The sequence below is a fragment of the Mesocricetus auratus genome, unplaced genomic scaffold (assembly GCF_017639785.1).
Source record: "Mesocricetus auratus isolate SY011 unplaced genomic scaffold, BCM_Maur_2.0 Super-Scaffold_100046, whole genome shotgun sequence".
Lineage (NCBI taxonomy): Eukaryota > Metazoa > Chordata > Mammalia > Rodentia > Cricetidae > Mesocricetus > Mesocricetus auratus.
The window spans coordinates 1500898-1524667 of NW_024429223.1; the positions used below are offsets into that span (position 1 = coordinate 1500898).

General features: G+C 53.4%; 3 protein-coding genes across 9 annotated transcripts; 2 read left to right on the forward strand and 1 right to left on the reverse strand.

The window, feature by feature from the left end:
- Positions 1-7221: 7221 nt before the first annotated feature.
- LOC101840844 (transmembrane immune signaling adaptor TYROBP) lies at positions 7222-11842 on the forward strand. Its single transcript, XM_005081821.4, has 5 exons — positions 7222-7478; positions 7925-7951; positions 8104-8238; positions 8930-8973; positions 11620-11842. The coding sequence occupies exons 1-5, from the start codon at positions 7418-7420 to the stop codon at positions 11683-11685; spliced, it is 333 nt and encodes a 110-aa protein (XP_005081878.1). The 5' UTR covers positions 7222-7417; the 3' UTR covers positions 11686-11842.
- Positions 11843-11957: 115 nt separating this feature from the next.
- On the reverse strand, positions 11958-16610 carry Hcst (hematopoietic cell signal transducer). 5 transcript variants are annotated; one of them, XM_040735481.1, is made up of 5 exons: positions 16231-16442; positions 13105-13268; positions 12745-12768; positions 12333-12464; positions 11958-12105 (listed from the first exon to the last, which is right to left on the reverse strand). In XM_040735481.1, exons 2-5 carry the CDS (start codon positions 13145-13147, stop codon positions 12065-12067), a joined length of 240 nt encoding a protein of 79 aa, XP_040591415.1. In that variant the 5' UTR covers positions 13148-13268; positions 16231-16442; the 3' UTR covers positions 11958-12064. The 5 variants fall into 5 exon arrangements, with proteins under 5 accessions (XP_040591415.1, XP_040591414.1, XP_005081876.1 ...); XM_040735480.1 differs by having other exon boundaries at positions 13105-13302; XM_005081819.4 differs by lacking the exon at positions 16231-16442 and having other exon boundaries at positions 13105-13713.
- On the forward strand, positions 15275-23735 carry Nfkbid (NFKB inhibitor delta). 3 transcript variants are annotated; one of them, XM_021233909.2, is made up of 12 exons: positions 15275-15385; positions 16840-16940; positions 17084-17144; positions 17507-17718; positions 18539-18726; positions 18822-18927; positions 19031-19177; positions 19294-19345; positions 19536-19684; positions 21719-21835; positions 22067-22231; positions 23132-23735. In XM_021233909.2, the coding sequence occupies exons 4-12, from the start codon at positions 17713-17715 to the stop codon at positions 23183-23185; spliced, it is 984 nt and encodes a 327-aa protein (XP_021089568.2). In that variant the 5' UTR covers positions 15275-15385; positions 16840-16940; positions 17084-17144; positions 17507-17712; the 3' UTR covers positions 23186-23735. The 3 variants fall into 3 exon arrangements, with proteins under 3 accessions (XP_021089568.2, XP_040591410.1, XP_040591411.1); XM_040735476.1 differs by lacking the exon at positions 15275-15385 and adding an exon at positions 16014-16078; XM_040735477.1 differs by lacking the exon at positions 15275-15385 and adding an exon at positions 16441-16463.
- Positions 23736-23770: the final 35 nt, after the last annotated feature.

Consider the following 23770-nt stretch of genomic DNA (forward strand, 5'->3'; position numbering starts at 1 on the left):
CCTCAAAGTGTTCACGAGAAAAGCGACAGCCTTTCCCACAGCCATCCCGTGAAGAGAAAGGGGTAGGACTGAGCCTTTAAATGCTTCAGCATTCACACACCAGTGCAAGCTATAGTTCTCAGAATGCTCGTCATCAAGTTTCATTAGCAGGGCCACAGCCCTCCTACTTTGCCGTTATATTTGAAGCAGGGCCTCAAGTGTCCTGGGCTGGACTCGAACTCACCATGTAGCAGGAAGGACTTGAAAATGACCCTCCTGTTTCTGTCTCCAGACCGCTGGGGTTACAGGCCAGTTACACTCAGCTGTGTAGGGTGCTGGCACCTGGGACTTTGTGCGTAGGCAAGCCGTCTGCCGATGGAGCTCCACCGTCAGCCCGTCTGCTGAGGATTTTAATCGTAAGTGAATGTTGAATTCACTCAGCGCTTTTACTTCTTTGCCTCTGTTGAGGTAAGCATATGATTTCCCTCATTGTGCTGATAATGTGATCATTTGCATTAATTGGTTTTCAGATATTTAACCATATATACACTGGGTTTTTATTTCAGGGCTGGAGCGTTGGCTCTGCCGTGAAGAACCCGCCTGCTTCCTTTCAGAGGACCCAGGTTCGGTTCCTAGTATCCGAGTTGGCAGGGTCACAACGGCCTCTGTATCTGACTCTAGGGTGTCCTCTGGCCTCTGAAAACACTGCGGGCAAGTGCACAAGCCCGTAACAGACACACACACGTGTAATTAAAGATAACAAAAATAAAAGTTTCAGGGGCTGGAGAGCGACCCCGCGGTTAAGAGCACTGGTGCTCTTCCAGAGAATCTGGGTTCAGTCCCAGCACCCACACGGCTGCTCATAAATGCCTCTAACTCTCGTTCTAGGAAATCCAACGCCTTCTTTATGACCACCGTGGGCAACAGGCATGCACATGGTGCACAGACATACATGCAGACAAGACACCCACACACATAAAATACGTATTTTAAAATACAGTTTTATTAGATGCATTGATTATACAAAATAATTGTGCATTAATATACAAAATAATGGGTCTCTGATACTTTTGTAGTTGTATATTGACCATATTGGCCCCATTCTCTCTTGACTCCTCCTACTCCTGCTGAACCTTCTTCTTCCCAGCTAGTCCTTCTATTTTATTTTTTAGGATTTATTTTACCAAGACATGGTGGTACACAACTTTAATCCCAGAAGTTGGATGCAGAGGCAGGAGGATCTATGTGAGTTCAAGGCCAGCCTCGTCTACAGAGTGAGTTGCAGATCTATGTAGAGAGACCTTGCCTCAAAAATACCAAAAGAAAAATGATAAAGGTTTATTTTACATGTATGTATGTTTTACATGAGCACACGTGCGTGCGTGCGTGCGTGCGTGTGTGTGTGTGTGTGTGTGTGTGTGTGTGCCTGTGGAGGACACTGGATCCCCTGGGCTGGAATACAGATGATTATGAGCCACCTTGTGGTCCTGGGAATCAAACTCAGGTCTGTTGCTAGAGCAGTAAGTGCTCTCAATCACTGAACCCTCTCTTCCTTCGGCTGTGGTCTCCCTGTCTCTTTCCCCTTCTCTCTCCCCCTTCCCCCTCCCTCTCTCTCCAATCCCTCCCAGTGAGTAGGGTTACCTACAGCACTCCAGGTAAGGAGTTATTTATGGGAGCATGGGCTACACCAGTAACCATTAACTGCCCTTAGATCCTCAGGGAGGGGTGGAGCCTCATGACTCCCCACCTCCCAGCTTCAGGGTGGAAGGTTGTCAGCGGCCAAATCTTGTCCAAATTCTATGCAGGTAGTCACAGCAGCTGAGAGTTCTGAAGTTCAATGACCATGTCACCCCTGGAAGACAGTGTTCCATGAACTTCCTCAGGCTCTTACAGACCTTCCCCCCATTACTGGGCTTAGGGGGGGGTGACATAGACGTCCCATTTCGGCTGAACATTCAGTGGTCAACTGTTCTCAGAACTTCAATCAGTTGTATCTCTTTGGTAAACTATACCAAAGCTTAGTACAAAAGAAAAAACTACTCTGACCCCCAGTTTTTTGTTGGTTTGCTTGTTTTATTTTGTTTTTGGTTTTTTGAGACAGGGTTTCTCTGTGTAGCCCTGGCTGTCCTGGAACTCGCTCTGTAGACCAGGCTGGCCTCAAGCTCACAGAGATCCTCCTGCCTCTGCCTCCCAAATTCTGGGATTAAGGGCGTGCGCCACCACCTACCTGGCATAAACATGGTGATCTAGAAGGCAATTTGGTGGGCACATCATGTTTACTTAACAAAAAACAGCAGGTACCTTACTACAGCCTGTCACCTCCCCTGATTTTGAACAGGTTTTTCAGTGTGAGTTCCTGCGTCCGGAGTGGGCACCAAATCCAATCAGAAAGAGGTCGGTTATGTTCATAACAGCCATGCGGCTATTGTACCTGCGGGCACATCTTGACTGACGGTCTCTAGTACAGCACGCTGGTCCCACAGCTGAGTAAGACTACAGATGACTCGTCAGCCCCAGCAACCTGTAATGCAGCACTTTCTGGTGCTATCAACGCAAACCAGCAGGAGGCTGATTCCGACTTGGTTCTAACTCAATTTCTCCGTGTCCTGCAACCAAAGTGTGTGGCGTCTCCAGGAGCACGGTCTTACCACAGTTCTGGTCGGCAACCAGGAGCAATGACAACAGCCTGTGTTGTTGGGGGGCCTCAGTGCCTTCCATGGTGAAGAACTCATGGGGGCAATCCACACCTGGTGCGGTAGCTTTACAGTCTTCCTGTAACCCGATTGTGATCTATTTGACTATTGCGGGTACCCATTCTTCTGGGGCTATGGTAAATCAGTTAGACATGCTCCTTTATCCTATGTATTTCCCATATTTTTGTCTCTGCTGAATTTTAGACTAGCCTTTTTTTTTAGAGCATTCATTTCTGTTAAATATATCCATTGAATTTTAATTTTGGTAATTGTACTTTTTGTTTCTAGAATTGCTTTTTTGGCATTCCCTTTGCTTTTTATGGTTTCTAGTTCTCTGACAAGGTTTTTTAATTCTTATGTTCTAATTATGTATGTGTGTGTATGTGCATGTGTGTGCGTGTAGGTACTCACAGAGGCCAGAAGAGGGTATCAGACCCTTGCGGCCGGAGTTGCAGGCAGTTGTGAGCTGACTGATGTAGGTGCTGGGAACCAAACCTGGGTTCTCTGCAAAAGCAGTATGTACTTTTAGCTGCTGAGCCGTTTCTCTAGCCCCTTGACAAGACTTTCGGATTTGTGGTTTGTTGTTGTTTGTGGTTAGCTGCTGGCCTAAATTTTGCCAAGTAGCTGTGGGTGATCTTGAACTCCTGATTCTCCTGCCTTTGACTCCAGAGCCATGTCCCACCTCACCCAGTAAACAGTGCTGGGGCTCAAACACGAGCCTTGGTAGTCGTTAGGCAATCAATCATTCAACCACCTGAGCTACATTCCCAGTCCTTTGGTGATTACGGTTTCCATTGCACTAACACTCAAAAAAAAATTTTAAGGCAGAATCTCCCCAAGTAACCCACACACACAATGGGGTCAAACTGGCGATCCTCCTGCCTCTGCTTCCTCAGTGTTCGGGTTACAGAAGTTCACCACAGCACCCTCTTGACTCTAGACACCTTCATGTGAACTTGTGATTTTATTGCTCTGGGGTTAACAGTGCTGGGATTTCAGAATCACAGGGGAGGTCAATACTTGGCTGTATAGAAACCTCCCAAGCCATTTTTCCAAGTGTTTGCTCTCTTTCGGTTTCCTGCCGGTGTGAGACACCCCGTCCCGGATCTCCACTGCCACCCAGCGGGTCGGCCGTTCCAGTGGGTGTGCGGTGGTGTCTCGCTGCTTCTCACTTGTATTTCTCTAGAGAGTGATGGTGCCCACTATGTATACGCCTCCTGCTGCCTGACCACTAGTGCCTTTCCTTTGTGAAGCTCTGTTGGCCGCTCAGGTACAGGCAGGTCTGAGAGCAAGCTCCTGGAATCGCGGCTCTTGTGAGGGAGAGCTGGGGAGATGGCCCCACATTGGAGATGATCTTGGGCTATCTACGGAACTTGAGAAACCGACCCAAAAACCCAAACAAGCAAGTAGGCAGAGTGGTCCACTCCTGTAATCCCAGCATTCCAGAGGCGGAGGCAGAAGACTCAGAAAGTTCAAAACCGCCCTTGGCTACGTAAGTTCAAGGCCAGCATGGGATACAAGAGAAAGAAGATCAGGTTGTTTTGTTTTTTTTTCCCCTTCAGTGCTAGAGACAAAATCCTAGGCCGTGGGTGTGGTTATCGAGAACTTTACCACTGAGCTGAACCATGGGGCCTGTTGGTCTGTTTCTCAGAAGCTTTGCAGGGTGCTATACGGAGGGTGGGTTGTGGCAGTCACGGACCGGACAGACTTCCTGGGCTCTGGGAGACTTGGCTTTGCATCCTGCAGCTCTGGTCTGCTGTCTAGAGAGGTTGGGCCCTTTGCAAACCTCAGCCCAGCTCCCTGCAGCCCGGCAGCACTGCAGAGCAGAGCCCGGTCAGTATATTACCGGCACTGCCTCGCCCTCCTTCACCGGGGAGTCAGAACCCGACCGGCCATCCGGCCTAGAGACGAGCTAGCGCCTGCTTTCCACGGACCACACGCGCACAGCTGTATGAGTTGTTAAAGTATTGCAAGATGTCCTTCTGAGCTGGTCATGGGGGTTCACGCCCTTAACACTGGCACACGGGATGTTAAAGCATGAGGATTGTGGGTTCAAGGCTAGCTGAGATACATAGAGTCCTGGGCTGTCCTGAGCTACATGGTATGACTGTCTCAGAAAAGAAGGGAGGGAGGGAGGGAGGGAGGGAGGGAGAGAGAGAGGGAGGGGTGTGGAAAGAAAAACAGAAAGGCAGGCTATAGAAATGACTCGGTGGACCAGGCGGTGGTGGCGCACGCCTTTAATCCCAGCACTTGGGAGGCAGATACGGGCGGATCTCTGTGAGTTCGAGGCCAGCCTGGTCTACAGAGCAAGTTCCAGGACAGCCTCCAAAACAATACAGAGAAACCCTGTCTCGAAAAACCAAAAAAAGAAAAAAAAAAAAAAGAAATGACTCGGTGGTTAAGTCTTGTTTTTTCTCTGCTCACACGTGACAGCTCACAACTGCCTGTAACTCCAGTTCTAGGGGAATCTCATGCACTCCCCTGAGGGCACCAGACACGCATGTGGTATACACGCGCACATTTAGGCACTCGACCTTATACATAAAAATAAATCTGAAAGAAAAGAAGGAAGATGATGGGTGGATGGATGAGATCGGTCTTTTGGTCGGTAAATAACCTCTCCTTGGATCCGGGAAAGACACTCAATTGGCAAAGTGCTGGAGGGACCTGAGTTTGGTCCCTGGGAGCCACATAAAAGACTGGGCATATGCTGTGTTTATAACCCCACAACTGGGGAAGCAGAGACAGGAAGACTCCTGAGGGTCCAGCCTGGCCTTCTTGGTGTTTTTCAGACCAGTAAAAAGAAAGAAAGGTAGACAGTCCTGAGGAATGACACCTGAGCTTGTCCTCTCTGATCACACACCCTGCCCCCTCTCTCTCTCTCTCTCTCTCTCTGTCTCTCTGTCTCTGTCTCTCTCTCTCTCTCTCTCTCTCTCTCTCACACACACACACACACACTCACACACACACACTCACACACACACACGCACACGCACACGCACACGCACATGCACACGCACTCAGCCTGTCCTCAGCTCTTGTCCCACAAATGTCCGCCAACATCTCTCCCTTGGGACTGCTTCGACTTCCCCTATCTTAGCAACCAAAGGGGCTCTGACTTGGATGGTATCCTAGTGTCCTGGCTGTTCCATCACATGTGTTCTGGGGGCAGGCCAGGCGTGGCTGGGGTGGGAGGTGGGGGTCAGAAGGCTCCTGCTGGGAAGCTGGGGAACGGGAGGAAGACTTAGGAAGGGCAGACTGTAGCTCACCCCTGGACATGCTTGCTAATGCCACCCGGGAGAGTAATTAACATGCCGTGAGTAGCCACAATGTGTCAGGCACGGTTCTAGCGATCCTCACAAAGCCTCAGGAGAAGCTGGCCCTGCATCCCTCTCTGATACAAGTCCCCACATTCTGTTTGTAGCCAGAGGGAGCCTTGACCCCCAGCAGGTCCAGGTGCTCCCTGCCCAGTCCCTCGCTGTCCCCTCTGCTCGCGTTCATATTAAGAGGCCTCTGGGCACAGGGGGCCGCTTTCTCCCATCCTCGCTCCGGACCTTAGGAAGAAACGATCGGATTCTTTAGGGACCAGACTCAGCCTGGCCGGGCCGGTAGCAGCCGTGAACATCAGAGACCCTCCGCCCACCGCCAGAGTCCCCGGCTCCCACAGTCCCCCGGCTCCCACAGCGTCGTCAGCATCTGTCCCATGACCACCACCCAGCTTCCCCTTTCTCCTGCACCCTGGGTGCCGCAGAGTGTGAGATGGTGGGGGAGGGGCTTCCTGCTCATGCCCAGGGGCTCCAACCTCGGGTTCCTCCTTTACCAGTTCCAGTTTAGACTCCTGCTAGGGGCTAAAATAATCCCCGCCGCCTCCCCCCGCCCTGCCCCACCCTCTCTCCTAGCCCTCCCTCCGTGAGCTCCCCCCCTTCCTGGCTCCCAGCTGCTTCCCCCCCTCGGCCGCCCCGCCCCGCGCAGTGGTCACCGCGTAGCCACCACCTGCCTCGCCTCGAGCCCCAGCTCTGTCTCTGTGGTGTGCCGTCTGTGAAACAAGCTCTCGCCCTCTTTGCTTTGCCCAACCTGTCTTTCATCTTCTTCCCTCTCTGCCAGTGAAATGGCCATCTTCGGGTCCTGGGCCCCCGTGTGGCGGTGGGCAACTGTGTTTTCCTCTTTGTCCCTCGGGAGACAGGCATCCACCTCAGGTGGTGAATACTGTGACAACATTCCAGAGTCCTGCCGGGAGTGTCCCTTGATGGCCTGTGACGATGGCAAGGATTTGGTTGCCAGGCAGCAGTTGTAGCCAGCGCTTACACGGCCGAGTGTCAGACCCTGCTCTAGGAATGTCACTTAGCAAACGACCCTGCAAAAAGTGTAACGCGTTTACTCCCAAGCTTGTGACTGAAAAGAAAAATTGAGACCCGGAGAGGCTGAGTGACCTGTTCAAGGTTGCCCAGCCAGAAGAGGTTGAACTGCCCTCAGCGATGGTCACCTACGGTCCCTTCTGTTATAGTATCCGTCCTCTGTCTGGACATGAAGACCAAGGCCTGCTTGACCAGCCCGCAAGGCCTGTGGCACAGCCCCTTGGTGACTTTCTTTCTGGTGTCACGTCTGTGTGTCCCTCCTCTCTGCTGCTGTCCCCTCCTCCTGCCGCCACCGCCCACCTCAGACTTCCTCCTTCGCTTGGTCGGTTGGACGTCACACCCCACCCCACCAGCCGCTGGACTGCGGTGTCCAGTGCCCGTCTGGTCACCATGGGGGTCCTGGAGCCCTCCTGTCCCCTGCTGCTCCTTCCTGTCCTTCTGACTGTGGGAGGTGAGTCGGGGGCCTCTGCAGCTGTCACCTGCATCTTCAGCTCAGGTTGGGGCCAGGGCTGGGCAGAGAGCAGGGAGGGGACGGGACAGGACAACCGAAGGGGAGGACTGGGTAGAGAGGGTTCCTCTAGGGCCTGTGGTCCCCTCCCTGAGCTGGAGGCCTCCAAGATTTGGAACCTGGTAGGGCCAGGAGGAGGGGACACCTAAGCCAGACAAGCTGACACAGATACCACACGCTGGCCTCTGTACCGGCCCCCTGGGTGCTGTGAGACCTGCCTCTGTCGGCTTCTTCAGCTTCTAGTGGGCCTCAGCTGACATCTTCCTCTTGAATACAGAATCTCATATAGCCCAGGCTAGCTTCAAGGCTGCTGTGTAGTTGAGGATAACCTCAGCCTTCTGATTCCCCAGCTTCCACCTCTCTCAGTTCATCTAATTTTCCCTCCTTAGGATTAAGTCCAGTCCAGGCCCAGAACGGTAAGCCCTGACACCCCCGGTCTTTCTCTGTTCCTCTCAAAGACCTCCTTACGCCACCCTTTCTCCTTCCAACCCTCTCTCTGCTAACACCCAGTCCCTGATTGTCAACCTATGTCACCCTCCTATGTCATCCTCCTGTGACGCTTTCCCAGAATGCAACTGCTCTCCCGTGAGCCCAGGCGTACTGGCTGGGATTGTGCTTGGTGACTTGATGCTGACATTGCTCATTGCCCTGGCTGTGTACTCTCTGGGCCGCCTGATCCCTCGAGGCCGAGGAACTGCAGATGGTGAGTGAACCGGGAGGAGCTGGCCTGGTGGAAGCAGGGATTGGGGGACGTTTCAAGGTCACAGATTATTTGTTATTATTTGTTTTCGTTTCTTCCTCCTTAATGCTGAGGACCCAGACAGGGCCATGCATTTGTGCAGCAAGCACTCCATACCGACTGAGTTACAGGCCAGAGGGCTGGTGGCTTGTTTTTGTTTTCCTCTCTCTCTTATTTATGTTTTATATTTTAATTGTGTATCACGTACACACATTTGAATGCAGAGTCTTCTGAGGTCAGAAGGTGACACTAGATACCCCTGAACTAGAGTTACAAGTGACCCAGCCACCCATTGTGGGTGCCGGGAACTGAACTTGGATCTTCTGCAGGAGAAGTACCTGTTCTTAACTGCTGAACCATCTCTCCATCTCTCAAGCTGCTCAGAAGGGCTGGTTTTAAGGCACCAAAACAGGGACACCAGTAGCACATGTCTTTAATCCCAGCACTCGGGAGACAGATGCAGGCACATCTCTGTGAGTTCAAGGTTAGCCTGTCTGCATAGTGAGTTCCAAGACAGCCAGGGCTACACGGAGAAACCCTGTCTCAAAAAAAAAAAACCAACCTAATAAAAAACAAAACAAAACAAACCAACAAAAGCAAAATAGTCTCAATTCTCAGCTTATTCCATCTTTACACTCTATGTCACTCTCTACAGGGAACCGGAAGCAGCACATTGCTGAGACAGAGTCACCCTATCAGGTAAGAACTCCAAATCTTTCTCCACCTTCACTCCTGCCTGCACACACACACACACACACACACACACACACACACACACACACACACACACACACACACCTTCCCAGCACCTTAAGGTTCCTTCCCCCAGCAACTCTGCTAATCTTGAAAGGAGGCATCAGTCCAACATACCAGCCTCAGACATAGGGGGCACAGAGAAGGCTTCTGTCGTTGTTAGGCTTGCACTGATCTGGAGAAAGCCTGGCCCGCAGTCAGACCGGGAGAAGCCCTTGGAGAGGCAGGGAATAGAATTTAGCCTAAGCGTGGCCTCTCTAACGAGGGGAGCTCTGCTGGTGTTACGGTGCTGCAGCAGGGGGTTGTGGGCCCTGGACGTCCCTTTGATTAGGACCAAAGCCAGACTGCTCAGAAAATGCCACACAAAAAGTACAAAGTGATCCTAGAACTTAGTTGGCAAGACGATGGGAAGTTTGAAGCCAACTTGGGCTACTTAGTGAGTCTGCCGTTAGCCTGGACTACAGAAAGAGACCACGTCTGAAAACAACAACAACAACAGCATAAAAGTATCATACGGGCCGGGCGTTGGTGGCACACGCCTTTAATCCCAGCACTCGGGGGGCAGAGGCATGCGGATCTCTGTAAGTTCGAGACCAGCCTGGACTACCAAGGGAGTTCCAGGCCAGCCTCCAAAGCCACAGAGAAACCCTGTCTCGAAAAAACCAAAAAAAAAAAAAAAAAAAAAGTATCATACGGCATGGTGTGCTCACCTCGCGCTTGCAAAGCCCTTTATGGAATATCCAGTACCAAAATAAACATTAGCAGTAATTAGCATACTGTCCCCAGATTTCAGAAGCCAGGCAGGAGGATTGTGAGCTCAAGGTCAGTCTAACTTATGTCTGATATCTCAAACATCTAAAACAGAGCTGGGCATGGTGTACACACCTTTAATGCCAGTATTGGGGAAGCAGAGGCAGGTGGGTTCCCTGTGAGTTTGAGGCCAGGCTGGTTCCAGGTGAGCCAGGGCTATGTGATGAAACCCTGGCTTGTCTTTTAACAAGAAAAATATATTAAAATTGGGATGGGATAGAAATGCAGCTCAGCCTACCCTCATCTAGCCCGCACAGGGCCCTGGATTCAACCCAACAAATAAATAGGTAACAGAATTAATTCCAATCCCAGCACTCAGGAGGCAGAGGCAGGCGGATCTCTGTGAGTTCGAGGCCAGCCTGATCTACAAAGTGAGTTCCAGGACAGTCTCCAAAACAATACAGAGAAACCCTGTCTCGAAAAATCAAAAAAAAAAAAAATAAATAAATAAATAAAACAAGTCACAGTTATGTATGTACGCTAGAGACAAGCTGGCATTGAACTCACTCCTAAAAACCATAATGTAGTCAGCTATGTCTGTTCCCTGTCAAGACTCTGTGTGTGTGTGTGTGTGTGTGTGTGTGTGGTATGCATGTCGTGTGTGTTTGTGTATGTGTGTATGTGTGTGGTATGTGTATGTGCGTATGTGTGGTATGTATGTGTGTGTATATGTGTATGTGTGTGTGGTGTATGAGTATATGTGTGTGTATTTGTGGTATATATGTGTGTGTGCAGTGTCAAGTCTTATTTTTAAATTGCACTTATTTTATGATTTACTTATGGGTGTATGTGGGGTGGGGGCTGGGTATGCATATGCCTTGGCAGCCATGTGGAGGCCAGGAGACAGGCTTGGGAGTCCGTTCTCTCCTTCCTCCTGGTCTAACTGGTTGTCAAGCTTCACAAGTATTTTACCCACTGAGCCATCTCACCAGCCTTGGGAACTCCGTCTTACCCTGTGGGACAGGAGTGAGGGTTAGGGAACTCCGTCTCTGGAGAAACAAGTACCCAGACTGACCTCCAGCACGGGCTTTCGGAGAGTCTGCCCCTGGGGACCACAGGCCCCGCTCGCCACCTCCAGCAGCCATCTTTGTCCATTCCCCTCCTTGTTAGAGAAAAGTTTTCTTTGCAAAGTTTGGTTCCAGGCAGTGGTGGTGCACGCCTTTAATCCCAGCACTCGGGAGGCAGAGGCAGGCGGATCTCTGTGAGTTCAAAGCCAGCCTGGTCTACAAGAACTAGTTCCAGGACAGCCGGGCTACAAAGAGGAAACCCTGTGTCAGAAACAAACAAACAAACAAAAAACCCCTCAAGTTTGACCACCTGAGCCTCAGAAGCCTGAGGAAGTTGTCCAGTCCCCAAGAGCCAGGAAATTTTAGGGCCAAGTGTCAGCTTTGTTTCTCCTGTGGCTTGGTTGAGACCTACATGGGTCAGCACAGCATCCTAACTGCAGAGACTGATTTGAAGCAAATTAACAAAATCATTTTCAGGTGACATTATGATAACGGTGAGGTCGGGAAACAGAAAAGCTCACGATGTAAAGGGTGAGAAGGGGGTTGGAGATCTGGGGTGTTGGCCTTCCAGTCAGAGAGAACGGCACGTGCAAAGGCCCTGAGCTTGGGGTATACTGTCTAGAAACCAGGGGAACGCTGGCTATGTTTGAATAAAATCCAGGTCTCTTTCATGGTTTTAAGTTTGAAGAAGCTGCCAGAGACCGTGAAGGCCACTAGGAGGCTAGATTTGTTTTGCTTGCTGGGCTTACTCCAATGATGGCCTCTGTCATTTTAGGAGCTTCAGGGTCCGAGGCCAGATGTCTACAGTGACCTCAACACACAGAGGCAGTATCACAGATGAGCCCACACTATGCCGATCTGCAACCTGATGCCTGGATCCAGTCATTCCGGATGCCTACTCAACACACCATCCCTGGGATACAGACCCACACAGTGTCCCCAGTGAGATGTCTGACCCCCTCCATTCTGTCCCCAAATAAACGACAGAGCAAAAACCATGTCTGAGTTATGTTAGACTCGGTGAAGCATTGGGTACCAGTGGGGCCCCAAGAATGTCTCTTAAATCGGGAAACAGCTACCTGGGAAGAAGTCAGACTTTGGGAAGAACAAGACTAGAGGTATTTGAATGACTTTATTCTAGTCCCGAAGGAGTGCGTTCCCAGGCGACTCCTCCCCCTCCCCCCAGTGATCCAGAACGGGAGGGTCGTAAGTTGCAGAGGTCAGCCTCTTCCAGGCATGTTGATGTAGACTCTACTGTCTTCTGGATGGGGTAGAGAGAGAACATGAAGCATGACCACCCCCCTTTCCCACATCACCTTCCTGGGAGACCCCCTGCCTCAGGGGCTTCCTCAGGGGTTCCCCAAATACCTCCCCCAGGGTTTCCCAAGCACCTCCTCCAGGGCTTCCCCGGGGACCACCCTCGCGGGACCCCCTTCTCCCCTAGGGACCACCACCCACTCTCCGGGCCCCGCCCCAGTGTTAGCTCACCTTGGGCTAGCCTGCTGTGTGGACGCATACATACAAACACCACCCCCACGATTAGGAGAGACAAGACCGCGTCTGCAGCCACCAGGCCTGCCAGCAGTGGCAGGGACAGAGGCCCACATCCGGAGCAGGGACCTGGGGGTTAAAGCCCGGACAAGCAGACAGCAGCTGAGACCTTTCTCTTTGCCTACACCCTCCCGAGATCCCGGAGACGGGGTGGATCCCCGACTCTTTGGGGCTAGGGAGTAAAATGAGGAGGGGAGCTCACAGAACCCTGGGCACACCAGGAGTCTCCCGGTTCCCATCACTTCACTTGGGTGGTGAAGTCAAGATGGACCGGAAAAGGGCTGAGATTAGAAGATGTCCCGGGCCCCGATTGCAGCATTGGAGGCGGCTGCTGAGGTTCTGGCCTCACCTGCGGGCGTCTGACTTGCAGCCACTGTGGAAAGACAGAGAAAGTGGATAGGGGTGGGAGGAGAAGTCCCCAAAACAGGCGCAGGGTGGGGGCGGGGGCGGGGGAGGTGCTTGAGACCTAAACTCTACACTGGAGGCGGGTAAATGGGAAATGGAGCTTCCTGGAACACAGACAGTGACCAGAAAAGGGAAATAGCAGGGCCCCGGCCACAAGGAGAGCTCACAACTGTAGAATCCCACCCTCACCCCCAAGGACCCAGACCTTGAGATCCAGTGGCTCTCGGGAAAGAGCACAGGGAGAAGGGATTTGCCCTCCGTACCCCTCACAGCTGTCCCCTCAACCCCTGGCTGCTGGCTTCACCTGGGAGCAGAAGTAGGAACAGGAGGTGGCTTGGAGGGGTCATGGTGGGCTGGGACCTGAAGAGATCTGGCCAAAGATAGTTGTCCAGCGATGTCCTCAGAGCAGCAGAGGAGAGAGGCAGCTAGGACGGATGTCACCCTGCTGGTGACGGTGCTATCTACTTCCTGTGTGTGGGTACATGTGTGTCCTTAAGACTTCCTTTGAGGAACAAATTTGGGGGAGTCAGAGAGCCCAGAGAGGCTCCTGTCATGATCTGGGTGGGAGCGGCAGGTGGGCTGTGGTGTGGGCACGAGGGAGACTCTGGAACTATTTTGGAAGCTAAGCCATCAACATTTGGGGCTGGAGAGAGTGCGTGTCAGAAAGGTCACCAGGGATGACTGCAGATTCTGAGTGAGATGAGAAAGATGGAGAGTGGGCTGGCTACAGAGTTTGGGAGAGCTTGTTTAGGAAGGAGAGAGCGGTGCCCACATTCGGGCATATCGCGTGGGAAATCCTGACAGAGCTCTCTGGAGATGTGAACGTCTGCAGTTGGGTTCCAAAGATGGGTCTGGTCCGGACATGTAAATGCTGATGGTTAAAAGGTGGCATTTAAAGCCATCAGACTGGGAGAGCTCACACACACACACACACACACACACACACACACACACGAGAGAGAGAGAGAGAGAGAGAGAGAGAGAGAGAGAGAGAGAGAGAGAGAGAGAGAGAGAGAGAGAGAGAGAGACCAGCACCAGCAGCCAGCTAGGGAAGTGGAAACAAGGGAGGAGGAGACCCAACACAGGGTAGAATGTTGAAAAATCGGAGAGAGACATTTGGTCATTACAGTTTAAGTGCCAAGGAAGGTCACCAAGTGGGAACTGAGAATGTCGGTTCCCTAGTGGGCTGGGAATTTCTGTTTGGTTCACACCTTTCTATGCCAAGCACCCAGCAAAGCGTCTCCTCTATGCTAACAGAGTTTTTAAAACGATGGGTAAGTGAGCTGGGCGCGATGACCCAAGTCTGTAATTCCAGCGCTAGAGACCAAGGGAGGAAGATGGCTCTGAGTTCAAGGTCATCACAGCTGACTTAGCAATTGCCAGGCCCTATGGGGAAGACCCTGACTCAAAACCAAAACAAGGGGTAGGGAGATGGCTCAGAGATAAAGGTCCTTGAGCTGTGGCAGAGCCCCAGGATCCACACGAAAAGGCAGCGTTTCTACAGCCGACTTCAGAGCACATGGTCTTTGACCTCCCCGGGAGCTCACACACACCTTTTCTTCCTTTTAAAGCAGGTATTAGAGCCGGACATAGAGGCTCACACGCTTAAATCCTAGCACTTGGAGACAGAAGCAGGCAGATCTCTGTGAGTGTAAGGCCAGCCTGATCTACAGAGTGAGTTTCAGGGCAGCTTGAGCTACATAATGAGATCTTGTCTCAAAACAAAACAAAAGCAAATATTGGCGGTTGGCTGTGGTAGCCCACATCTGGGAGATGAGAGCAAGAGGGTCAAGCGAAATTCAAGGCTACTCCCAGTTCCCTGGGCCAGCCTGGGCTACAGGAACCCATGTCTCTCTGCGCCTGTCTCTCTGTCTCTCTCTGTCTCTCTGTGTGTCTCTGCCTCTGTCTCTCTCTCTGTCTCTTTGCCTCTCCCTCTTTCTCTCTGCGTGTCTCTCTCTCTCTCTCTCTCTCTCTCTCTCTCTCTCTCTCACACACACACACACACACACACACACACACACACAAAAATCAAAACTGAAACCAAAGGGGGGGGAGGTTATAAATGAAAGTTGACTCTGAAGAAGGGAAAGGCCACATTTAAGGAGAGAGAGATTTAAGTCAACTATGTAACCCTATACTATACAACCCAACTACACAACTTCTCCTGGAGTCATGGGGTCCAGACGCTCCCCCAGGACCCAACAGCACTGCTTGGCCCATGCACGGCCAAGTCAAGGGCTCCAGCATCTCCTTGGCCAAAGACTCAATTCCAGGCACCCAACCTCCCCCCCTCTTCCCCTAGCATCCTCCTCCCCTGGGGATGAGGTGATCAGACCCTTCAAGGTCAGCCCCTCCCATTCAGAGACTAAGCTTGCTCTAGCGTTAAACCAGGGAACTCCCAGGGCTGTGGGCGGGGTCCTCCTTGAACTGGGCGTGGTCAAAACCCCAATTTAAAAACTCGCGGGGATCCTGGTTGCAGATCGGGGAACCCGGCGGCGGCGGCTCCGCGGGGGAAGCAGCGAGGCTGGCGCAGCGCCGAGGTCGCGGCCCTGGGGGCCCGCAATCTGGACCCAAGAATCCGCGAGGTAAGGCCGGGGTAAAGCGCTTTCCGAGCGCAAGAGCGCATTAACCTGTGCCCTGAAAGCTGCGGGGATCCTCAGTGTTTAAGGGAGCTGGCTGAACAGGAGCGGATGGGAGTGGACTCGTGAGTCTTGGGCGCGCTGGAGATTAAGAGGGGGATCTGGAATCGTGGGGGGCTTGGGTTCAAGGGCTGGGAGGCCTGATCCTGGGGTCCCTCCCGTAGGAGGATGGAGGGACCCCGACTCCTTCCTCCGAGGGGGCTGCATTGCATCCTTGAGGTGCGGTTAATGGTTGCAGATTTGGGTCCTGAAGGTCCGGCGCCGGCGGGAACCTGCCCCGCCCCGGGATTTCCCAGTGCACCGCGGGTGCAGGGACCCCAGGCGGGCAGGAATTCCCCGAGCGCGGGGATTCCGCGGGCGCCGCGCTTCGCCGCGCGGGGCACCTGCCGCGCGAGCCCCGGAGCGGAACTGGGAGGTGGAAGGTTCCCTTGCGCGAGCGCGGTGACGTCAGCGCGTGGCGTCCCGTTTCCGAGTCGGCCCGCGGCGTCCTTAACCCTTCTAGCGCCGGAGTGGGAGCCCGGAAGCCTGGGCTGGAGGTGGGGGGTTGGGGAGGGGGTGGTGGTGGATTTTCCTCCTTCCTGGGTCGTGGGGATCGGAATCTCCTGGGTTTCTGGATGAGAGAATGGCCGCATCGATGGGGTGCGTGGCATCTGCGGGACGGTGGGTCCCTGCGACTCCCAAGTCCGCAGGGGTGGGGGCGGGAGCTTGGCCACTCCAGATCCCTGGAGTCCCCCCAGGAGCTAGGGGATGCTGATGAGACTAGACTGGCGGTCCCCAGAGTAGCAGCTCACCTTTTTCCATGCTGAGGACGCTAGGCCCACCCTCTGCCATCCTCTGAGCCACGCCCCCAGCCAGCCCCACTTGCCAGATTCTAGAACGGAGAAGCAATTTGCTGTTGTTTCGAGACTCTCAAGGAGCCCAGGCTAGTCTCTAACGTAGTGTGTAGATGGGACAGAGACATTGGGGACCTGCGCGTGCTTTCTCAGCAAGTAGAGATCAGCGGATTCCCAAGCCTCCACTCCAGGTCTCGGGCCCCGGCGCCTTAGGTTGGGATTTTTTACGGATGTGGCGGTGCTTCCGAGGAGTGGGGGTGTGGAGGAAACGGAGGCTTCGGAGGAGTGCTAGCCCTCCCCACTTCCTCGGTTTCCACTACGCCGGTGGAAAGTTGGGGCAGAGGAAAAGCGTGGAGTAAAAGGAAGGAAACGGTGGGGGCGGGCCCTGCAGTCAACATCTTATTGGCTTTGTAGCTCTCCGGCTGCCGCATCAATGTGCCAGTTTTTCCGCGCGGGAGGGAAAGGAGCGTGGCCACATCCACTCCTCGCCGCCCACCGCTGCTGCCCAGGGTACATTTGGGTGACTTAAACCTTCCTGATGACTTTCTTCTGTCTTCCCCCACACAGTGAGTCGGGCTGAGCGCAGCCACTGCCCAACACAGACGGTGAAGAAGCTCCTGGAAGAACAGAGGCGCCGTCAGCAGCAGCCTGAGGCTGGTGGGGTACCGGTGAGTCTCTGCAAGTCCCGTATAGGACCACACATGAAACCGTTTGCGCGCCCGGGGATAATAGGGAAGTCGTAGCCCTGACTACAGACCCGAATCTTCCAGATACATAAACTTCACTCGTCTTCATTTTCTTTACACTGTAGGGACACTTCTCCCCTCCTCTGGCCCAGCCACTGACCCCATCTGTGAACGAGGCAGAAGCAGGTAAGAATAGAAAGATTTAGCTCCCAGCCCCAACTTCTCTTAGACATTTAGACACCGCAGCTCTTAGAACTTTGGGCTCCCGGTAGTCCAGCCCTCATTATTGAGGGTTGAGACACAGGGGAAATTTTGATGGACAGCCTGCCATAATTGCCCATTCCCACATTCCCGCTACTCCAGAAGTTGAGCCGGGAGGATTGCCATTGGGTTTGAGGTCATGCTGGGTTGCCAGTGAGTTCTAGGCCACCTAGAGCTTACTAAGACACTTTTTCTCTCAGTAAACCTTGGGACACTCCAGGTTTACTGGCCCTGGCTGTGTCCCAGTCTCTGATGACAGTCTGGTCCCTGCCCATCCTCACTTTCAGGCCATCCCCACTTCCCCGCTTTCCAAGAGACCGTGGATTCTGGACCTGGCAACCTGGCTCCGCCTTCAGGCTTTCCAGACTGGGACCCCAGCACCCATGCTGCCTATACGGACAGTTCTTGTCCATACTCGGCTGCTGAAGGCTTCCTGACGCCTGATTTCTACCCTCCCTCAGACCCAGGGCGCTCGGGTCCATTCCCCCTGGGGATGGAGGTAAACTATAGAGGGGGGCAGACACTTAAGGGCCCCTAAAAGTCTCCCAGCTGTGCCGAGCCTGGCAGTGTAGACCTGTCATCCCAGCTACTCGGAAGGCAGAGGCAGGAGGATCACAGAACTTGCCTGGGCTACAGAACGAGTTCAGGGTTGCCCTAGGCACGTTAGTTAAGATCTCATCTTCAAATAAAAAGGGAAAAACAGAGTGTTTGGAGTACCTCTCCGTGGTCTAGCTCTTCCCTTGCATGGGTGAGGCCGTAGGTTCTCCGTGGTTAGGGATGGAGAGTGGAGAATCTCAGTCACATCCACACGGTATTCTGCAGCGCCAGGGACCGGTTTGAGGGCCCATCCCCCGGCCAGGTGTGCTGGCTTATACCTGTAGTCTCAGCACACGGGAGGCAGAAGCAAGAGGCTCACCATTTGAGCCAGCTAGTTATGAGTTAGAAGTCAGTCTAGGCTGCATAGGAAAGCAGAAATGAAAATAAGCCAGGCATAATAGTACATGCTCATAATTCCAGCAGTCGGACTGCTGGGGCAGGAGAATCCCTTTGAGTTCAAGGCTAGCCTGAGCTTCACAGTGAGATCCTTTCTCAAAAGACAAAAGCAAGAAAAGAAAGAAAGAGAGAGAGAAAGAAAAGGAAGGAAGGAAGGAAGAAAGAACTCCTTCTCCCTTGTGGCAAAACTGAAGTCCCCAGGTTCAAAGACAGCTGGCATATGTGGGCTCCTGGTCTCCCCCATTGAACCAGGGGCTGTGTGCTTTGTGTGATGAGAATTCTCAGCTGACTGGCTCTTCCCCGCCCCCCACCCTCGTACCCCTCAGGACTCTCTGGATACCCGGCTGTATACAGAAGCTTCCCTGTCACAGGTAGGATCCTGGAGAGTCTCTACCCTCCCCTCAGGATCCCCACAGTTGCCTCCATCCACTGGACCCTCCCTGGAGACAGCCCGAGCTCATATATTAGCTTTGGGACCCCAACAGCTACTGGCCCAGGACGAGGAAGGAGACACGTAAGTGTAGGGAGGCAGGATGATCTACCGGCTGGCTCGTGGCTCACCCTGGCGGGGGCTATTCTCATTGCTGCCCCCACCCCACCCGCCCTCAGGCTCTTACACCTGTGTGCTGCCCGGGGTCTGCGCTGGGCGGCGTACGCCGCAGCAGAGGTGTTACAGATGTACCGACAGTTGGATATCCGTGAGCATAAAGGCAAGGTGAGGGCCAGGAGTCCAGGCTTCTGCACCTGGGGTGGGGAGCCCCCGACTGTCAGAGGGGAGGACTCGGGAGAAGCCAGGCTGATCGCATTGTGACTTGCAGACTCCCCTGCTGGTGGCAGCAGCTGCCAACCAGCCACTGATCGTGGAGGACCTACTGAGCCTGGGCGCCGAGGCAAATGCTACTGACCATCAAGGCCGTTCTGTCCTGCATGTGGCCGCCACCTACGGGCTCCCGGGAGTCCTTTCGGTATGGTCAGCTGGCAGATCCAGGGTGTCTGGGGGTGGGCTGGTTATCCAGATCGTGGTTTCCAGGGCCAGGTGTAGGGGGACCCTTCCACAGCCATCTTCCTCTCCTCCTCCTAGGCTGTGTTTAAATCAGGCGTTCAGATGGACCTGGAAGCCAGAGATTTCGAAGGTGAGCTGGTCGTGGCCAGGGCTGGTGCGGCAGGCAGGCGTGGCAGGCTGGCTGGTCAGGGTGGAGGCTGGTGCGGCAGGCTGGTGTGGCAGGCTGGTGTGGCAGGCTGGTCGTGCCCAGGGCTGGTGCGGCAGGCTGGCTGGTCAGGGTGGATGTCCAGGTACAGGTCCCTCACTGTTCCGTTCCACAGGTCTTACGCCTCTCCACACAGCCATCCTGGCTCTCAATGCTGCTATGTCCCCACCTAGCGTCTGTCCCAGGATGCTGAGTCCCCAAGCCCGAGACAGACTGGCGTGTGTGCAGATGTTGCTGCAAATGGGCGCCAGTCACACCAGCCAGGTGAGCTTGGGTGGCGGGGGTCAGGCAGGCCCATGGGAAAAAGTGTGGAAAGGGCCACCCGGGTGTCCAGGGGCACAGCAAATGCTGACTTAGCCTCTCCTACCTGTGTAACCCTGAGTATGTTCCTCTACTTCTCTGAGACCGTGGTCCATGGGGATATTATTAATCTTAGCTTAGATTTATCAAGCACTGTGACTTGATACATTCTCACCCCTTTAGGCATGTCCTCTTGTTTTCTATATTGTACTGACGAGAAATCTGAGGTCCAAGGGTCCAGAAGTCCTATAGCTTTCGTGTTGGAGAGGGACTTAGAATGGGGGGGGGTCCTGACCCTAGAACGTGGCTCTTAATTATATATGTGACACTCCTGTCCTGTGACAGTGGTTCCTTCATAGGCAGACTGAAGAAATCCAATACCATTTCATTTTAAACATGAGTGTTTTAGTTCAGAGTTTTGAGCACAGGATGGAGGTGGTACTGTAGTTACGGTCCAGCCTACTACCCCCTTGGCCCACATTTAATATACTGTTCTTCCAGAAATGAATTTGAGCATGGATTAAGTGCAAAGACTCATAATGTGTCCTTTGTGCTAACATTCCATCAATACTGAACACTCATGGCCACTCCTGTCGCCTGCTTTCCCTTCATTCTGAAGTTTTTGCTTGTGCTGCGGATTTAACCCAAGGTCTACTGCAGGCTAGGCAAGCTCTTCACAAACCTGTATTATTCTTTATTTTATTATCATTACTTAAGGCACAGTGTCTTTATGCAACTCAGACTGACCTCGAACTCAGCATCTCCTACCTCAGCCTCACAAGTGCAGAGCTGATAAACTTGTGTCACCAGGGCCAGTTCCTCTCCAATTCTGTCTTTAAGCAAATACAAGCATGTAATTATTTCTGAAACTAAGTGTCCTTCCTTCTTTCCTTTCCTTTCTTTTCTATTGGGGCTGAGAATAGAACTTAGAGCTTCCTCATGCTTATTGCAGTAATAGAGCCCCTGCCTAGAATCAACCAGTAAGAAACTGGTGGTGTGGCTCAGTGGTAGAACCCCTGCCTAGAATTCCCCAGTGAGGGCCTGGGGTGTGGCTCTGTGGTAGAGCCCCTGCCTAGAATCCCCCAGTGAGGGCCTGGGATGTGGCTCTGTGGTAGAGCCCCTGCCTAGAATCAACCAGTGAGGGCCTGGGGGTGTGGCTCAGTGGTAGAGCCCCTGCCTAGAATCCCCTAGTGAGGGCCTGGGGGTGTGGCTCAGTGGTAGAGCCCCTGCCTAGAATCCCCCAGTGAGGGCCTGGGGGTGTGGCTCAGCGGTAGAGCCCCTGCCTAGAATCCCCCAGTGAGGGGCTGGGGTGTGGCTCAGCGGTAGAGCATTTGCCTAGAATCTCCCAGTAGAGGGCATAAAAGCTGGAGACCTTTAGAAAACATTCCCCCTCTAAAATAACAATTCTCAACCTAGGGTCATGACCTTTTGGAGTCATATATCAGATATTCACATTACAATTTATTTGTAACAGTAGCAAAGTTACGGCTGTGAAATAGCAATGAAGTAATTTTACGGATGGGGTCACCACGCAGGAGGAACTGATGAAAAGGTCACAGCGTTAGGAAGGGTGAGAGCCGCCGCTCTAGACTCTGAAGCCCAGCGTTGCACCGTGTGGACCTGCGTGTTAATCAGTGCTACTCAGCTCCAGTGCTTACAGTGCTGTGTGGTCCGTGTGAGACGGGACATTTTAGCGTGTGCGATAGGACACTGTGTGACCACGACAACTCTTAGCCCCGGAAGTTCCTTTGAGGGACTGAGAAAAGCGTGGTGTTTTTTTGTTTGTTTCCAGAGACACTTGAACTGGAAACTGTCGCACTGAATGTGCAGTTTTGTGACACACAAGTGACAAATGGCCTCCTTTCAGCCATGTTCTTTACACAATAGTACACAACACATGCATCTGTGTAAGGCACCCCTGGTGGCCGCCAGGTTTCTTGGGGGTGGGGTTTGTGGATGAAACACTGGCCTGACCTCCGCTGTTCCCCTCCCCCCTAGGAGATCAAGAGCAACAAGACCATTCTGCACTTGGCTGTCCAGGCTGCCAACCCGACCCTGGTTCAGCTGCTGCTGGGGCTGCCGAGGGGGGACCTGCGGGCCTTTGTCAATATGAAGGTAGGGCATAGGCTGGGCTGTGTGGGTGCTTTGAGACGCAGTCGCAAGGGGCCAGGTGGGCACCCAGGGTCCTGTGGGCCGTGGATGGTGAGGGGACAGTGGGCGGGGTGTCTTAGCGTGGGCGGGGTGTGGCTGTGAAGGGCGACTGTGAGCTCCGGGCGGGCGTGCCAGGGTATGGAGGTGTGGCTTAGAAGAGTCAGGCCCCCGTCAGCCCTCCCTTTGTGGCTACAGGCCCACGGGAACACAGCCCTCCACATGGCAGCTGCCCTGCCCCCCGGGCCGCCCCAGGAGGCCATTGTCAGGCATCTGCTGGCAGCCGGAGCGGACCCAACGCTGCGCAACCTGGAGAACGAGCAGCCTGTCCACTTGCTGCGACCCGGGCCGGGCCCTGAGGGGGTAAGCACTGTTCTGACTTCACGGGGGAGGGGGGGTCCCCAACTGCACCCAACACTGATTTAGAGGACGCCTTGTAGTCTCAGAAGGTGACCTTGGTCCCTCTCTGCTCTTCAAAGAGTGACCTATGCTGAGCGCTACCCTCCTATAATCCAACTCTTGGAAGACTAAGGCAGAAAGAGTGAGAATTTGAGCTAGCCTGGACTACATAGTGAGATCCTGTCTTAAAAAGAAAGAAAAATCCATGCCGGGCGTTGGTGGCGCACGCCTTTGATCCCAGCACTCGGGAGGCAGAGGCAGGTGGATCTCTGTGAGTTCGAGGCCAGCCTGGTCTACAAGTGAGTTCCAGGACAGTCTCCAAAACAATACAGAGAAACCCTGTCTCGAAAAACCAAAAAAAAAAAAAAAAAAGAAAAGAAAGAAAAATCCAGACAGTAGCCTCTGACCTTAATGTTTGACCCTTCCTCCAATGTGATGAGTCCTTCTGACTCCCTTTCCTTGCACTGTCAACCCTGAGATTGTGGCCTTCCGTCCCCCGGTGAGACGTGAATTGCTGTCCCCAACCCTGGATCCTGACCTTCGATGTGATTTCCCACCCTTGCCTCTGCCCTTTGACTCCCAAACAATGCTGTCCCCATGTGGGAACCCCATCTAGCCAAACCTCGCTGGCTTCCGGCTGTCTACCAGACCTCATGTGGGTTTCCGTATGTAGCCCAGGATGATCCCAACTCTCAGTTCTCCCGCCTCAACCAACCCAAGGATGACCGCGCGTGGGCCTCAGCCCGTCTTGACTTTAGACCTGTGACCTTCAACCTACCCCACTCAGTTTCCCCCCTGTCAGTAGCCCCGCCCAGGACACCACTCAGCCTCCCACGTGTCTTACTCTCCCGCATTTCTCCCTAGCTCCGGCAGCTGTTGAAGAGGAGCCGTGCGGCACCCCCAGGGTTGTCCTCTTAGGACCGAAATCCAGAACCTGGACTGATTTTTCCAGTCCCCACCGTCCCGTGGGACAGTCAGCGTATGCTCATGTCGCAGATTCATGAAAACGTATGTGGAATATCCTGCCATTAGGGTCTTACATTAAAACCCCAAAGTGGCACTGGGGGGGTGAGCGGTCCCCAATGTTTGGGGTCCTGTGACACCTCCCCCCCTACAAGGGGCTATCTAAATGATTTCTGTGAAATCGAGCCCACCTGATTGTTTCTGTGAAACACCCTAGAGACCTCTAACTCTGTCCTACTTGGACCAGCCACGATCACCTCCCCGCACCCTGCCATACACCCCCAGACACCCCAGCGGAGCCTCCGTGGGGTTTGAGGCATCCCAGGGCTCTTCCCCAGGACCCACACCCCTGAGATGTCAGAAAGGCCCTGTGAGATCAGCGTGCCCGAGTCCTGGCTGCTTCATTTGCCATTTAGAATTCAGTGTCTCAGACCCTAGCGTTCCCAGTGAGTTGTTATCCATCTGTGTATCACCGTAGCTCCCAATTAAACTCGGTTGGCCTCAAGCTGTGTGTTGTCATTCAAAGTGGGGGGGGGCACT